Here is an 18106-nt window from a genome sequence, read left to right on the forward strand (position 1 = left end):
TGGGATTATGAATAAGTATTACAGGGTGTTAAAAAAATAACGCAAAATTAACAGAAGTTGAGATGAATTGTTACTCAAAACATTCAACGACTGACACCTATCAACAGTATTAAATTACAGTAAAATGCCATTTAACATGTCATGACTAAGGCTTTTAACAGTTACTTTTTTAAAGTTGCCATGACAAAAAATATTACCTTAATTTTGCTAACTTTTTTAACACCCTGTATATAATATTAATGACAAAAAACTAAAGAGTACTAGTAATTAATACTACTGCGAAGTGCGAACCAAATGAGAACTTCTTCCCAGTTGGGAAATGGGTTTGGACCCTGCCGATGATTGAATTTGATGGCACTAATTATAACGTGAACAAACCGTTGATTAGGGAAACTACATTTCTGTATGCAAATTGAAATCTAATCGTTATTACAACTTCGCTTCAAGTCGAAAATAGCCATTATGCTTCTTTGTGTTTGGCTGTCTCCCCCATGTCCCACATTAAGATTTCTTCGCAATTATGCCTATAGGCGGTGCAGACAGAAAGGCATTGTCATCTTACTCGTTACATTTGCTCCGTTTGATATTACAAAGACGTATGTATAGATTGTTACCTGATTGACAAAGTGCTATTCAGTTTTTATTATGCAATTCATTGAGGAAGGATTGGGAGTTAGTCTCTCGCTACCTCTACTGATAGTTAATTCAGTTTTTAGTGGCATATTAGAAAAAGAAACATCAATTTTCGAAGTTAAGAAATGTCGGGAGCGGTTTCTAATACTGTGGAGGCTTATATCATACCTAACATTAATTATTGGCATTTCATAACTCATCATCTATACTGTGAGTAGTATCAGTCTGTTTTGAATTTTGTGAAATATTCTTTTGATGTATATATGAAAGGTTTAGTGTTTAAATGTCTGTGAAATATTCTTTTGATGTATATATATATGAAAGGTTTAGTGTTTAAATGTCTGTACCAATTGTGTGATATTTTAGTTCAGCCTCGAGAATACGAGTATAGTAAGACCTAGAATGCCGAAGCTAATATATGTCTGTGTTTATCGATTTATCGTAGCAATGACAATGCTCATATAGAATCTGATTAGAGAGTATGTCATTGTGTTTTATTCTTAATTCTATGTCAGGGATGTGCAACCTTTAATACAGGACGACCGGATACAGATAACTGGGTAAAACCGCGGACCGCACTTTAATTTAACAGAGGCTTTCGAGTAGTTGCAGGCACAAAAATTTGGGTCATTGATCTAATGACTTCGCTTCACACAAGGTAGCTGTTAGGCCTAGGGCACTGTAACGTCATATGCATAGCTGATAAATCGGACTCAGCTATAGACTTTGCAACGCAAAAGGATTGGAATTACTAGCATGTACCAGATTAAACTAAATTAAAAACTCGTTTGGGCACATTTAATGCACGTTAATTTCTAGTAATAACCCCTAACAATTGATATTGATTGGCTAATTTGCAAAATTCATATGGTATTCACCATTAATATCAGTAATTTTGAAACTCTCCTCCCAATCTGTCGAACTAGGTGTTATTAACCGTGGTCGCTGCTCGATAACCAGTTTGGTTCTCCGCAGCTTCCCTTCTTCAGTAATGTTAATATGATTTTTTTCTTTTAATTTTGCATGTTTTTTGTCCTTTACTGGTTGGAAGAAATAAACTTGACTTGACTTTCGCGGGCCGCCCACCATTCAAAATTGGCATTAATATCATATATATTATTGTTTTCTGATGAAATCCTTCCCTTCGATTACTGTTATTATATTTCAAGTCATTTATCACTTAATTTTTCAGTCTAGACTTGTAATCATTAAAGATGCTGTCAATATACGCCAATGTTGCAACTGTTTCTTTATGTTTTGCGTGGTTCCAATTTATTGGAAAGTCCTTGTCAATTCGACTATGCAAAAAATATATTCCATTGCACCTCGAACGATTATCTGATGAAGACAAAAAGACTTTAGCCAACAAGTTTGTCCTTAATTAATTACTTGATTAAAAATTTGTTGGGATTGAGATTAAATATAGATGGGCGCGAGGCTGATTGTTTCACAAATTTGCCTTTTTTAACATTGCAAATATTGTTCATAAAATGTAAATCATTATGTCATACTTACATGGGCCCCCCAGTCTAGGTGGGCAAATTTTTGGCCCCTAATCAGAGGACCTTGCCCACCACTGCTCTGACATATAGTTTTTATTTTACTTGGGGCTATTTCTCGATTTTGAGTTGATGGAATGGTGTGTGTCTTTGGTGATGTAACCTCACCTTTGGGGATCGGCCAAAAAGCTATCGCACTGTTACTATTTTCACGCTATTTATAAGATTTTAATTTCATTTTTTTTGATCTAATAGATTACTTTGTTGTGTATTTTTAGAATGATGTCTTCATTTAACTCAATCTTTGTGTTTTTCAACGTGTCGGCTATTCTTGTTCTAAATTGGCAACGTATACGCAGTGACCCATATTGGTGAGCAAAGTTCTAGTTTGTTTGAATTTTTTTTGGCAACTGGAACAAAAATGTAAAGGGTTCGAGTCGCAATCTGAATACAGTCTCGAAAAATCAGAATCTTGACATAGGCCGAAAAGTTGTGCAAAGAGTATTTATCTGTAACGCTTAGAATCAACCGGGGTAACCTAATTTTCCGTGGTAGTAATATTCATTTAGTGCATAGAATTGTGTAGCGCGTACGATAATTTGGTCGCATTTTGACTCCAAAACATAGCATGCAAGCCCGAATAGTCTATTTCCAACCTTTTGGCAAAATAAATCAAACTTTTTCAAAAATTTCATTATATATTATTCAAGTAATTCGACAAGGTTTTGGAAGTGAGCAAACGTCATTTAAAATTATTTCGAACCCAAGTTCCGGCCCGAACATTTTTGATGACACATCGCCTGTTAATTTGCGTCAACCGTGCACTTTCCCCGAATCACTTTTGAGACCATTCTATGACACCAATTTCGTGACAGGGATCGAACGATAAGTTGACGCATAACATAATGTTGTAAACTTGTCACCTTTTCCTGAAAAACAAATAGAGCCATTAGCGAGGTTTCATTTTGGGGACTCCCGTAGTGTATGTACCAGACTAGGGTTAGACCATAATTTAATTTGATTTATCTTATTTTAATTCCATTACGAGTTCGAGGACTCTTTGTGTTAGCCAAGTGAATATACCCGCTGCCCATGAGTTTCAGTCCCTTCACACACCTTTTGTAAAGTAGGCAAACCAAATTAGTTACTTCATATTGGTACAAACATTTCTGGGCTCAAATATATATATAGACAAGAATGTGGTACCGGAATATGAACGTACGCTATTTTAAAGGCACTAACACAACACAATATGGTGGCGATTTAGAGTAGTTCTATGTGTTTTATTTAAGCATTTTGTTTTACAGGGCTGACACTTTTGTCCGCGAACCGTACTGCTGCATCAGTTTAGCCTATTTTTTATCAGGTATTATTTATCGTGTGTATACTTATATTGTTATTATATATATCACACGATCATATATATCTTATCATATCATTAATTGTAGATCGAGTATTTTGAAACGCCTGCAACATTTGATTTTCAAACTTTATTTCTTGAATTGCCAAGCACAGTATGCCGGCAATGACAAACCTGTATAAATACGACTATGTATTTCAATTAAACTCTATAAAGATAATGAGGGTTTGCTCCGGAGTGATTTTGAAGTAAGTGGACTGCGGTAGCAGAAAAGAATTGAATCCAGATTAGTTTTTGTGACTTTCTTCAAAAATCAACAGCCCGGGTTCGCAAACCCGGTTTCTAATTTGCATTGCTTGCTATATATATACCAACAAATACTAAATTATCTTTTACCATTCCATTTACCCTACAACTAGTAGGAGAATTTTCAAAGTTAGTTTTATACGCATGCGTGTGAGTTACCGACATGTATTATCTCTGTATGATTACATTTTTGAATACCGATTACAGAGAGTTCCCGAAGTATGTGTGCCAGTTTAGGGTTATCAGGTTGTGCGCCATCTTTGTGCCAATACTTGAGGAGCGCCGATTACAGAATTATCTTTTTTTGTCACGAGGTGAGACTGCCGTATTACCTCTGTCTTTATGTTCGAAACCTAATCTAAAGTTCAGCATCTCTTTTGGCAACTTTTCTGAATTTCCTTCCCGTGTGTTGCACATTTTTTCTGGTACAATGGCGGAATTCAAAATAGATTGGCTTATCTTAATTTCACAGACATGATCAACGATTTGCGAGGGAAACGAAATTTCAATACCATTTTTTATGTCCTTCATCATTCCATGTGTCTGTCAACTATTTCAATAGTCATAGTAAGTGCCTCTAGGTCTATTTCGGGCGCTCCAGAAGTGTGTGTACCAATATGGAGGTAACTAGTTTGGTTCGCCTACTTTACATTAAGTTGTGCAAAGGGACTGAAACCTATGGGCAGGGGATATATTTGCTTGGCTAGCACAGACAGTCTCTGAACTCGTAATAGAACCAAAATGAGAAAAATTGGAATAAAATTGAATTCTAACCCCATTCTGGTACACATACTACGGGAGTACCCAATTTCGCTCATCTATCAGAGAAAAAATTCTCAAAAAAGGGTTGCTTACTAAATTCTCAAATAAGGTTTGCTTACTGACTTAAATGTGCATTCCGAACTGTATTCAATGCCAAACGTTAAATTTCGCTTTTTCGTAAAGATAAAAATTATTAAAAAAACAAACAAACTTATTCGAACCATTATTTTGGATACTCCGTGGTGTGTGTTATACCAGGTTAGGGTTGGGCCATAATTTTATTCGGATTTCCCATATTTTAGTTCTATTAACAGTTCGGGATGTCCGTGTTATACCACATGAATATACCATAGGTTTAGGCCATTTACACAACTTGATGTGAAATGGGCGAACAAAATTAGTTACCTCCATATTGGTACACATACTTCTGAAGCGCAGATTTTTTGTATAAATAAACTTGGATTGATGACCAAGGGAAATGTGGCATTTATCTTCTGTCTTTATTCCTCTCTTTCTGTAATTTGTACTTTTTCGCATAACTTGACTACAATTTTGCATTTAAAGCTTTTACTGCAACCATCAACTTACACTTCTATAATTACAGTACTACAGAGTCTTCATTTTCCACGTATGTATGAGAGGATTGAATGAAATGTCTACGCCTGTCCTGAATCTTAGGTGAGATAAATAATTACGCCCGAAATGCTAGTTTAGCACCAACGAACGTATATATGTCACATAGCGTTGAAAAAGCCTTGCTCTTCAAATATAAAACCTAGACTGAATTTTAAAAATGATTCCAATATAAGCCCTACCCTTAAAATAACACTTAGTCAATACCGCAAATTTTTTTTTCGGTAACGCGAATTTTTTCTAAAGAAAATCGTGTTATTTATAAGCAAATGGATATTAGTTTTCATACTTTGTATATTTGAATATCTCGTAATTCTCTACTTTGTAATATTGTTTTTGGTAGATGAAAATAAAAGTCATCCACCAAAAATAACTCCTAGTGTTTTTTTTTTCCAAAGAAAATTGAAATAAGACCCCGTCCTTTTTTCGGGGAAACGCGGTATGTTAGTCAGTTACTCGGGCATTGTCAGATGTTATCTGAAAATGTGTAAGGTATTCTCGTAATCAGTCGTCTGTAATTCTTTCACGCTGGCCAGCGTTATGGTGTAACGTTCATTACAAGCAATTGCTCAACGTCCGGATATTTGACCACGGAACAACTGCTAGCATGAAATCGTATCATACATTTTTGCCTTTTCTTAGGTGGGCTTTGAAAAAGTTCGGCATGGAAAATGAAAGAATTTATGCTATGACGGAAATTGCGTTTGTTGTGACATACTTCTTGGGTCGTATTGTTACTATGCCAGTATTTTACTATACTATACTTATAACGAAAGATACTGAGGGATATAAGAGGTGAAGAAATTTTATTTTTATCAGGCTTTAAAAACATGAGATGGGTGACAAATGAAACAATTCTTACATTTAATCAGAGTGATTATTGCATAGAAGGGCGCTCCAGAAGTGGGTGTACCAATATGGAGGTAACCTATTTTGTTCGCCTACTTTACAAAAGGTGTGTGAAGGGACTGAAACTCATGGGCATGGGTTATATTCACTTGGCTAACACAGACAGTACCCGGACTCGTAATAGAACTAAAATAAGGAAAATCTGAATAAAATTATGGCCTAACCTCAACCTGATACACACACTGTGGGAGTACCTATAAAAGTGTATTGCTCATGTGCTTCTTTGATCGAATATTTTTCTAATACTGTTTTATTTCGCCATCATTTTGTCAGATAGTGATGTCTACTTTCAAAATTATCTAGTAAAATGATACAATTAGGGATAAACGAACATGCCATGTTCATCAAAGTTTGGTGATATTTGTCGATTTTTACACATTCACTTCACTTTTACCAATTTGAAAATATTCTAATTGCAGGCTAAATACACTATGCAAAGTGATATTCTTTGGATCAGCAGTTGTTATAGACACACTAATCATATACTGGTTCCTTCTGATCTGCAAAATGGTATTTACCAATGTCAAAGAACGTACTCAGCAGATAAAAGGAAAAGAAGAATAGCAATGCGATTTTGAATGATTTTTAAATTGGATTCAATAATTATTTTGGAAATTAAAATATATTTATCTTAAAATCAACAATGTCATATCGAAGCAGGATTGTATTTTTGAGCAAAAGCCATAAGAGTTTAGTCTGTATGCTGCATTTAGCTTCGCTGATTTCTGGCAACTTTACTCTAGATAAAAGCAGAGTTGTTCTGTGTTACGTACCACTAGTCAATATTTGTACTCAAGGAGGTAGGATTGAAAAGGGAGGCTGTTCGCTTGTATACATTCTAAATAAAATTAACGAATCATTGAAAATTAGCTTCTGTGGTTACAAACGTCCCAGTGTAACATAGTGCCAACATAATATACATTCATCCGCAACACTTGGTTTTTTAATCCCACGCGTGCGGTGTAGATAGATAAATTAAAAATGAAGAGTTCTGGAGAGCGAGCAAAATCTTTAAAAAGCTTAAAACATGAGAAATATCACGTGCCCGCCCACCAGCACACAAACAAGAAAAATACAAAGAAACACCAACCAAGTTAAACGAGGCTTGGGACAGAAATAAACAAACATTAAGATACGCGAATGTAATTTTCGGACTGTTAGACTTTTGAAACACTCAAGCTAATACAGTAATAATGACTAGTTTAATCTGATACAGTATATCTGTATATACCTTAATATAAATGTCTTGAAAAGATAGAACTATAAATTCAATTTTCAATCTTCTCGAAACTTACGCTGATACAGCAATATACAGATATATGCAATGGTGGATTTAGCAGGCGGTTCGCACCGGTTCTATAGAACCGTCTTACGGAATTTTATGAGATCAGCTAACTGGTTAGCATTACTGGTTACTGTCAATGACTTTCTGTAACAGAACCGGGTGAACATATGACTTTTGTGATGGAACCGGCAGACAAAAAAATTGAATCCCACCACTGGATATATGTTGTTAATGTACAAACAGATAACGGCGAATGGTTGATCTAACAACATCGTTGTAGAAGCTTCATCCCAATACCATGTTGACGTTTTTGGAACATTGAACAGTCCTATGGAATCAGTTACAAATATCGTGTTTTCTGCATAGAAAAAAGTTTGCTCTCGATGTTTTTCCGATCTTTAAATTCAATCAATCAATCAACCAATCAATTTTATTTTAGTCACTCTGAAAGAAACAAAACAACAACAAACGGACAAACAAAATGCAGAGGACCTGGAGGACGGGCATAACTTAATAAAAAGTTAAAAACGTACAAGTACGTGCCCACGCACCAAAAACAGTCAAAAAAACATTCAAAAGATGTTCCCTATAGTGACAATAGACCACACTAATGACAAGCTGATTGAATATTTCGATCCAAACCATAATTTTATGTATGTGGACGATCATTGCGCGATCTGCAAATCTCGAGAATACTTTTAGAACTAGTAAACTATAGAAAACATTTTTTGAAGATTGGAAAAACGATGAGAGCAGGATAGGATAGGATTTGTGTATTTAGTCCAGGGGAGAGGAAAGCCGATAAGATGGCTTAATCATATGGGGAACCACTGCCTCTCGTCCAGTTACAAGTCCATGTCGGGTATAGGATTAGTTAGTCAGTTATTTGTTTTCAGAGTCACGGAAATGATTGTGGATGAAGCCATAACCGACCAGCGGTTACGTGAACCACCCTACGACGTCGAAGAGACCACTTAACCCCGCATGGGATTCGAACCTGCGTACCCATACAGGGTAATCAGCGGTGCGGGGTCGAGCGTATTCCTAACGCTTAGCACGATGCGCCACCACCGCCGAGAAAACGCGATATCTGTAACCCATTTCATAGGACTGTTCAATGTTCCAAAAACGTCAACATGGCTTTGCGCTGAAACCTCTACAACAGCGTTTCCCAACCTTTATTGATCGCGGACTATTTTCTCACCGGCGAAAACCTTTGCGGACTCAAGGTGAGTTTATTGCAACCGTACTCAGTGTGAAGAAGCAATAAAACCAAATACAACAGAATTTTGACGAATTTCAATATTGGCATTTTCTGTTGCACAATATTCAATCCATGACAACGACTAGAATTTAAAATGTCTTTCTATTTTAATTTAATTGTGTTCATAGTAACTCACGGTTGCGTCGACTTACGACGGGATGAAAGCATTATCTCTTTAAAATGCCACGGCAACCTGTGAGCATGATAATGTGAGAATATATTGTCCGATTATATTTAGTTTTGATACGTATTTTTTGCGAGCTTGCGAATTTGTTGTCGCCCTTAGAAATACCCTACTATCTGCTATAAATTTCCAGATGGTACAACTTGATTTAGTACTTATTAAAAATATATTTAAAGTATATTAGTAAATCCAAAAATACATATTCATCGCCTTGCTTTATTATTAATTTAATTGTTATCATTTTAATGTGCGGTTGTGTTGACGAAATAAAAGCAATACTACTCCGAAAATATTATGACAATCCGTGGATTAGTAAATGAAAAATACATACTCATCGCCTTTCTTCATTATTAATTTAATTGTGATCATTTTAATCTGCGGTTGTGTTGACGAAATAAAACCAATACTACTCAGAAAATATCATGACAATCCGTGGACACAAAAATGCGTGGTAAAGTGCCCAATTATTTTTGTGAATTCGACACCTACGCCGCTCCGCTACTGTACGTACCAATGTGGAGGCAGTGAAGCAAAGAATCCTAAGGAAAAATGCCCTGGTACGTTTACTACGGTAGCACGAGAAATTTTGAAATTTACCAGTAATCAGTAATTTATTTTTGCACATACCGAAAATAGGAAAGTATACAAACAGTAAGGTAAAACATAAAATAATGAATTTCAGTGTGAAGGGAGACGCGATAAACCAGTCTTGGTTATCGAGCAGCGTCACCTTTGAGGGAGTCTAACATAGAATCACAAAAAAAAGGGAAGCTGAATAATATTTAATAACAGAAATCGGCCTTTTAGGTACGTTTAAGCGACCTGGTGTTTCCAGCATCGCTCATAGTGATTCTAGAGAACAACTCCGGGCACCACGGGCGGGGTAACCGCAGTAGACTGAATGCAAAGTGACTATAAACCTTTGATGGAATGACAGACGGGAGATTGCTAGTTTTTGTGTGCCTATCACGTTTGAGTAGCCTTTCACAGGAAATATGAAAAAAATAGAAACCACTCAAATTGTGAGAGGTTTACGAAGTATACTCAGGGTATCATGGTATCCTGCATTGGCATGGTGCCATGGAGACAGTGATAAAGTAACAAACAAGGAGAAGCAGTTAATGAGAGATAAAAAAAATTCTAGTAGGTTAACTAAGAGGTCATTTGTCCCAAAGTATGTGATATTTAGTACAACAGCATGTGGATCATGAAATGCTGGGCACTTTTATTGTAAAAACATAAAAAATAGTATATCGCCGGATGAGAACAGAAGGGGCCTAAGTCACATTTTTGCAAAATTCACTTTTTTCAATATTTTGGGGATTTGAGCCATGCTCTACAAGGTGGTAGTCTTGAAATCCTGAATTTCTCAATAATAAAAATTTTAGCTGGACTTAGGACTGTAGAAGTTAAGAACAGAATGGGCCTAAGGAATTGAAGCTGAAGTGCCAATAAATGTTGATTACAAAGATATTCATATCCACATTGAAATAACCAGAGCTCAGGTCTTTACTGAGTGTGAATATCTAGAAATTCAAAAATAAAAAAATTCCGAATTGTTTTTTGCGTTTTTCTCAAAACTCAAAATTGTGACTTAGGCCTGTTCTGTTCTCATCCGGCGATATATACTATGATAATAGCTGCTGAGCTGCAGCATTTATCTGTTTTTATATTATGAAATCAATAAAAAAGGCTGCGGAATCATAGGGAAACTGGTAATATACTTAACTGTGCCATGTCTAAAAAAGCGTTTTTAATCGGTCGCGGACCATCATAAAACAAAACTTATGTTGTTCTCCGTTTTATTTTTAGTATTGGCACTTAGGTATTATCCATCGACGAGTGATTAAGTAACCTGTCGCGTCACTCGTTACCAAATTTTTGAATAGTAAATTGCTATTCTAATATTTGAATATACGCCCAGCCCTACTCGCTAACAGTAATTATTGACTCGATTAATGTTATGCAAATAAACTTGCTTTTTATGTTTTATGTATATTCCAACGTAAATCGTAACTAAGCTGATATATAGATAGGTTTCACAAAAACGTTTGCGGTCCGCAGTGAATTTCTGGATCGTTGCGGACTCATTCAAACGCTCCGCGGACTCGGGTTGGGAAACACTGCTCTACAACGATGTCGCTGGATGAATCATTCACCATTACCTGTTTGTACATTAACAACATATATCTGTATATTGCTGTATCAGTGTAAGTTTCAAGAAGAATAAAAATTAAATTTATACCCTTTCAAGACAATGAAGACATATATATACTTTTTACTTACAATTAAGGCATATACAGCTATACTGCATCAGACTAAACTAGTCATTATTACTGTATTAGCTTGAGTGTTTTAAAAGTATAACAGCCCGAAAGTTCAATACATTCGCGTATCTTATGTTTGTTTATTTCTGGCCCAAGCCTCGTTTAACTTGGTTGGTGTTTTTTTTTGTATTTTTCTTGTTTGTGTGCTGGTGAAATTTCACGTGATATTTCCAATGTTTTAAACTTTTTGAAGATTTTGCTCGCTCTCCAGAATTCTCCATTTTAAATTTGTGTGTTTCATGGAGTTTTCAAAATGAACTATCTATCTACATGACCGCAAGCTTGGGTTTAAAATATCAATTGTTGCTGGTGAATGTAAGCTAGTATATTATGTTGGTACCATGTTACTCCGAGACGTTTGTAATCACGGGAGCCTATCTTCATGATTCGTGAATTATATTTAGAAGTATACAACCAAAGTGCCTCTCTTTTTAATCCTACCTTCTCGAGTATATTTATTTGCCTAGTGGTACGTGACACATAACAACTCTGCTTTTATCTAACAGTAAAGTTGCCAGAAATCAGCGAAACTAAACGCAGCATACAGATTAAACTCGTACGATTCTGGCCAAAATACAATTTTGCTCCAATATAGCATGACCTTGTTGATATTGAGATAACGTAATTATTGAATCCAATTTAAAAATCGCATTGCTATTCTTCTTTTCCTTTTATCTGCTGAGTACGTTCTTTGACATTGTTAAATACTATTTTGCAGATCAGAAGGAACCAGTATATGATTAGAGTGTCTATAACAACTGCTGATCCAAAGAATATCACTTTGCATAGTGTATTGAGTCTGCAATTGGAATATTTTCGAATTGGTAAATGTGTAAAAATCGACAAATATCACTAAAACTTTTGATGAACATTAGGCTTGTTTGTTTATTCCTAATTGTATTGTGTTATTAGATAACTTTGAAGGAAGACATTGCTATCTGACAAATGTATGATCAAATAATTCATTGAGAAAATTTGCGATCAAAGAAGCACATAAGCAATTCACTTTTATAGGCACTCCCGTAGTGTGTGTACCAGTGAGGCCATATTTTTTCCAATTTTCCTTATTACAGTTCTATTACGAGTTCGGGGACTGTCTGTGTTAACCAAGTGAATATACCCCCTGCCCATAGGTTTCAGTCCCTTCACACAACTTGATGTAAAGTAGGCGAATAAAATTAGTTACCAACTCCCATATTGGTACACATACTTCTGGAGCGCCCTTTTATGCAGTAATCACTTTGGTTAAATGTAAGAATTGTTTCATTTGTCACCCATCTCACATCTTGTCACGTTTTAAAGCCTGATAAAATAATAATTGATAATTCCTTCACCTCTTATATCCCTCAGTATCTTTCGTTATAAGTATAGTATAGTAGAATACTGGCATAGTAACAATACGACCTGAGAAATAAGTCACAACAAACGCAATTTCCGTCATAGCATAAATTCTTTCATTTTTCATGCCGAATTTCTTCAAAACCCACCTAAGAATAAACAGAAATGTATGATATATACAATTTTATGCTAACAGCTGTTCTATAGTCTAACAACCAGTGAAGTGAATGCTACACCATAACGCTGGCCAATGTGAAAGAACTACTGGATTACGAGCGTGATTTACATATTTTCAGATAACATTAGTCAATGCCAGTGTAACTAACATACCGTGCTTCCCCGAAAATAAGACGGTCTTATTTCAATTTTCTTTAAAAAAAAAACACTAGGGCCTATTCTTGGTGGATGACTTTTATTTTCATCTATCAAAAACTATATTACAAAGTGGAGAATTACGAGATATTTAATTAAATATACAAAGTATGAAAACCGATATCCATTTGGTTATAAATAACAAGATTTTATTTAAAAAGAATTCGCGCCACCGACTAGGTCTTATTTTAAGAGGAGGGCTTATATTGAAATCATTTCTAAAATTCAGTCTCGGACTTATTTTCGTTGAAACACGGTAATTAGTGTTAATTAAAGATATTTGCAGTCTGATTCAGAGTATTTCAAATACAAGGCTTTTCAACGCTATGTGACAAATATACGTTTGTTGATGACTGGACTAACATTTAGGCACAATTATTTATTTCACCTGAGATTCAGGACAGGCGTAGAAAGTTCATTCAAGCCTCTCATACATATGTGGAAAAGGAAGACTCTGTAGTACTGTAATTATAGAAGTGTAGTTTGATGGTTCCAGTAGAAGATTTAAATACAAAATTGGGTACTCCCGTAGTAGTGTACCAGGTTAGGGTCAGGATTTTTTTTTAATTTTAATCCAATTTTCGCTTATTTTAGTTCTATTACGAGTTCAGGGACTGTCTATGTTAGCCAAGTGAATATAACCTCTGCCCATAGGTTATAGTCCCTTTACACAACTTGATGTAAGGTAGGCGAACAAAATTAGTTACCTCCATATTGGTACACACACTCCTGGGGCGCCCGAAATTGACCTACAGCACTTACTATAACTATAGATATAGCTGATAGAACCATGGAATGATGAATGAGGAAAATTATTTTACTGAAGTTTCGCTTTCCTCGCAGATCGTTGATCATGTCTGTGAAATTAAGATAAGAAAACTTATTTTGAATTCCGTCATTGTACCAAAATAAATTAACAAGACAATACAGGAAAGGAAATTCTGGAAAGTTGGCAAAAGAGTTGATGAACTTTAGATTAAGTTTCAAACACAAAGACATAGAGGTACTATGGCAATCTCACCTCGTGACATAGAAGATAAGTGAAAAAAGCACGATAAGATGGTCTGTAAACCTGTCTTTAAAGCTTGCAAGCATTGAGAGACAATACATGCCGGTAACTTACATGCATGCGCATAAAATTAACTTTAAAAATACTCCCACTTGTTTTGGGGGTAAATGGAATAGTGAAAGAAAATTTTGTATTTGTTGGAATAGCTATGCGAGTAATGCATATTAGAGACCGCGTTTGCGAACCCGGGCAGTTGATTTTTAGAGAGAGTCACACAAACTAATCGGGATTCAATTCTTTCATGATGCCGCAGTCCACTTTACTTCAACATGACTGCGGAGCAAACCCTCATTATCTTTGGAGGTTAATATAGAGTCGGATTTATATAGGTTTGTCATTGCCGGCGTACTGTGCTTGGCGATTCAAGAAATAAAGTTTGAAAACCTAATATTGCCGGCCTTTTTGAATATATTCGATATACAATTTAATGATATAATATTAAGTATACACACGATAATTAAGTACCTGATAAAAAATAAGCTAAATTGATGCAGCAGTACGGTTCGCGGACAAAAGTGTCAGCCCTGTAAAACAAATTGCTCAAATAAAACACACAGAACTGCTGCGAAACACCACCATATCCCGTTGAGTTAGTGCTCCAAAACAAGGGTGTGCAACATTTATTACACGAGGGCCGGATACAAATAACTGGATGAAACCGCGGGTCGCACCTTTACCTCACATAGGCTTTCTAGTAGTTGGAAACCAAAAATTTTGGTTATTGATCTTGTGCGTTATTCGTTTTGCACAAGCTCAGATATAGGCTTTGCAGCGCAAAGGAGTTGGAATTACTCGCACATACTGGATTAAATTAAAAACTCGTTTCGCGGGACGCACGCCATTCAAACGTGGCGCTCCTTCGCGGGTCGCACAAGTTGTCAAATAAGGGCCGCATTTGAGCCGTGGGCCGCGGCTTTCACAACCCTGCTCGAAAATAAAGCGTACGTTCATCGTTCGTTACCGCATTCGTGACATTATATTTGAGATTTTGTCTCGAGCCAAAACGACACCTTGCTAATGACTCTACTCATTTTTTTGGCGATGGCTCCATTCGATTTTCAGTAAATGTGATAAGATTACAACATGTTACACTTCAATTACTCGTCCGATATCTGTTACGAAAACGGCATCATAGAGTCGTGGTGGATGTCATTCAAGTGATTTAGGGAAAGTGCATGGTTGACTCAAATGGGCGGGCAATGTGGTATCATTATACCTTTCGAAAAAATTGAAACCGTTTGGTACGTAAGAACCCTGCAAGATTAGTTACCAATAATGGGAAATAAAGAGTTTGATGTCCGTTAAAAACGCTTTATGGTGTCGACAAATTCGCTGATATGATGGGTTCCGCAGTTGATTGGCATGGGATAATGTGAAATACGAATTATATAATGAAAAACATGCTTGGTAGTGATTAGTCAATTTGGCACTTTACTCGCAAAATGTTTCTACACAGTTCAAGTTGGGCCCGAACTTGAGATCGAAATAATTTTTTAAATGGCCTTTGCAGTCAGTAAATAGTAATCAGTAGTTTATTTTTTCACCATACGTGAAATACACTTCCTGAATACAGAATGTAAAAAGGTGAAAAACTTATATTTCGGGGTGGAAGGAGTCGCGAGAAACCAATACTGGAGGAGGAATAGGAGAAAAATACAAGCCGAGGCGACCTGAATTTCGAGAAGACGCCCGATACGCAAAGAAACAAAAACAAAAAATGACCCCAAGCTTCGTTTTGCTCACCTCTAATACACTGTCAAACTACTCTATAAGAAAAGTTTTTAAATGGTTCAATTTATTGTGACACAAGGTTAAAAATCGACCGTTTGTACTCGCATTCTCGGCTTTGAAATGAAAATGCGACCATTTTATCGTCCGCGCCCATAATTATATGACCAATGGTACAACTGAATATTAGGTTACCTCGGTTGATTCTAAGCGTTACAGATAAGTAAACTTCGCACAACTTTTCGGCCTATGTCAAGCTTCTGATTTTTCAATACTGTATTCAGATTGCGACTTATTAAAACCAATTACATTCAATATACATTCACGAAAACTAGAAATTTGCTTGCCAATATGGATCACTGCGTATACGTTGCCAATTTAGAACAAGAATAGCCGACACGTTGACAACCACAAAGGTTGAGTTAAGAGAAGACATCATTCTGAAAATACACGAAAAAGTAAGCTATTAGAATTCTTATAAATAGCGCGATAACGAAAATAGTAACTTTGCGATAACTCTTAAGGTCGATTCCCAAACGTAAGGTTACATGTAACAGTGCGCTCCAGAAGTATGTGTACTAATATGGAGGTAACTAATTGTGCTCGCCTACTTTACATCAAGTTGTGTAAAGGGACTAAGTCTATGGGCAAGAGGCATATTCACTTGGCTAACACAGACAGTCCCCGAACTCGTAATAGAACTAAAATAACAAAAATCGGAATAAAATTATGGCCTAACGAATTGAATCTTTGTTTCAGCAATAATTAATCAAAGACTAACCTGCTTGCCAATCTCTTTTTGTCTTCATCAGATAATCGTTCGTAGTGAGATGGAATATATTTTTTGCATAGTCGAATTGACAATGACTTTCCAATAAACTGAAACCACGCAAAAAATAAAGATACAGTTGCAACGTTGGCGTATATTGACAGCATCTTCAGTGATTACAAGTTAAGACTGAAAAATTAAGTGATAAATGATTTAAAATGCAATATCAGTTATATCAAGTTAATTTTAATTGAAAGGAAAAGATTTCATCAGAAAACAATAATATGATACTAGTGCCAATTTTGAATTTCGTGCGGCCCGCGAAACGAGTTTTTAATTTAGTTTAATCTCATACGTGCGAGTAATTCCAATCCCTTTGCGTTGCAAAGCCTGTGCCTGAGTCCAATTCATTAGCTATGCATATGACGTTGCAATGCCCTAGGCCTAACAGCTAGCTTGTGCGAAGCGAACAACGCATGTCATAAGATCAATAACCCAAATTTTTGTGCTTGGAACTACTAAAAAGCCTCTGTTAAATTAAAGTGCGGCCAGCGGTTTCACCCAGGTATTTGTATCCGACCGTCCTGTATTAAGGTTGTACACCCCTGACATAGAATACAGAATAAAAACAAGATATTCTCTAATCATAGACGAAGTTCGTGAACATTGTCATTGTAAACGATAAACACGGATACATCGGGCCAATCCTCGAAGCTGAACTAAAATATCACACACTTGGTGCATACATTTTCACACTAAACCTTCCATATATAAATCAAAATAATATTTCACCGAATTCAAAACAGACTGATACTACTACACAGATGATGAGTCATGGAATGCTAATGATATTCAACGTTAGGTATGATATACGCCTCCACAGAATTAGAAACCGCTCCCGGCACTTCTCGACTTCGAAAATTTATGTTTCTTTTTCTAGTATGCAACTAGAACCTGAATTAACTATCAGTAAAGGTTGCGCGAGACTAACTCCCAATCCTTCCTCAATGAATTGCATAATAAAAACTGAATAGCACGTTGTCAAGACCAAGAGGCAACAATTCATATATATGTCTTTGTGATATCAAACGAAGCTAATGTGGCGAGTAAGATGTAGATGACAATGCCTTTCAGTCTGTACCGCCCAAAGGCACAATTGCTGAGAAGTGTTAATATGGGACATAGGGAGGGATAGTCAAACACAGTGAAGCAGAATGACTAATATCGACTTTCTAAAACCGTTAAATTGTACAGAAATGTAGTTTTCTTAATTACCAGTTTTTCAACAATCGCCAGACCAGGTTTATGCTCGTTTTGAGAAACACGTAAAACTTTGGTTTTTATTTGTTGATCGCAGCATTTCTTATTGTACTTATCCTCGATCGCTTTATTTCTCAGACGTATGGTTTCCACTTCTTCGCGAGTGGTCTCAGGCAAAACCCCAACACCGCCTGATAAAACTCCTCCCGCCTAAAGATAGGTTGGAAGCGATACTGAATCAGAAACATGCAGAGCTATCACTTCGCATGTCTTTATGATTGCAGCAAATGAAATGCAGCACAAGCAAACTTACGCCTCACCGTAGATGTGTGTGAAGTCATCAAAACAACTTATCGACACATTTTCATAGATTGTTACCTTTAACGTTTGGTACTATGATTAGCTCAA

The 18106-nt window shown here is 36.1% G+C and overlaps 2 protein-coding genes across 3 annotated transcripts; one reads left to right on the plus strand and one right to left on the minus strand.

The window, feature by feature from the left end:
• The first annotated feature begins 1000 nt into the window (after positions 1-1000).
• On the plus strand, positions 1001-6747 carry LOC120348485 (TLC domain-containing protein 4-like). Its single transcript, XM_039418610.2, has 7 exons — positions 1001-2002; positions 2411-2503; positions 3440-3498; positions 4271-4365; positions 5165-5238; positions 5836-5988; positions 6522-6747. The coding sequence occupies exons 1-7, from the start codon at positions 1848-1850 to the stop codon at positions 6664-6666; spliced, it is 774 nt and encodes a 257-aa protein (XP_039274544.2). The 5' UTR covers positions 1001-1847; the 3' UTR covers positions 6667-6747.
• Positions 6748-11121: 4374 nt separating this feature from the next.
• On the minus strand, positions 11122-17914 carry LOC120345126 (TLC domain-containing protein 4-A-like). 2 transcript variants are annotated; one of them, XM_039414536.2, is made up of 8 exons: positions 17714-17906; positions 16451-16627; positions 16017-16109; positions 14407-14465; positions 13635-13729; positions 13261-13334; positions 12497-12649; positions 11136-11961 (listed from the first exon to the last, which is right to left on the minus strand). In XM_039414536.2, the coding sequence occupies exons 2-8, from the start codon at positions 16603-16605 to the stop codon at positions 11817-11819; spliced, it is 774 nt and encodes a 257-aa protein (XP_039270470.2). In that variant the 5' UTR covers positions 16606-16627; positions 17714-17906; the 3' UTR covers positions 11136-11816. The 2 variants fall into 2 exon arrangements, with proteins under 2 accessions (XP_039270478.2, XP_039270470.2); XM_039414544.2 differs by lacking the exon at positions 16017-16109 and having other exon boundaries at positions 11122-11961; positions 17714-17914.
• Between the last annotated feature and the right edge of the window lie 192 nt (positions 17915-18106).

Source organism: Styela clava, chromosome 1 (assembly GCF_964204865.1).
Source record: "Styela clava chromosome 1, kaStyClav1.hap1.2, whole genome shotgun sequence".
Taxonomy (NCBI): Eukaryota; Metazoa; Chordata; class Ascidiacea; order Stolidobranchia; family Styelidae; genus Styela; species Styela clava.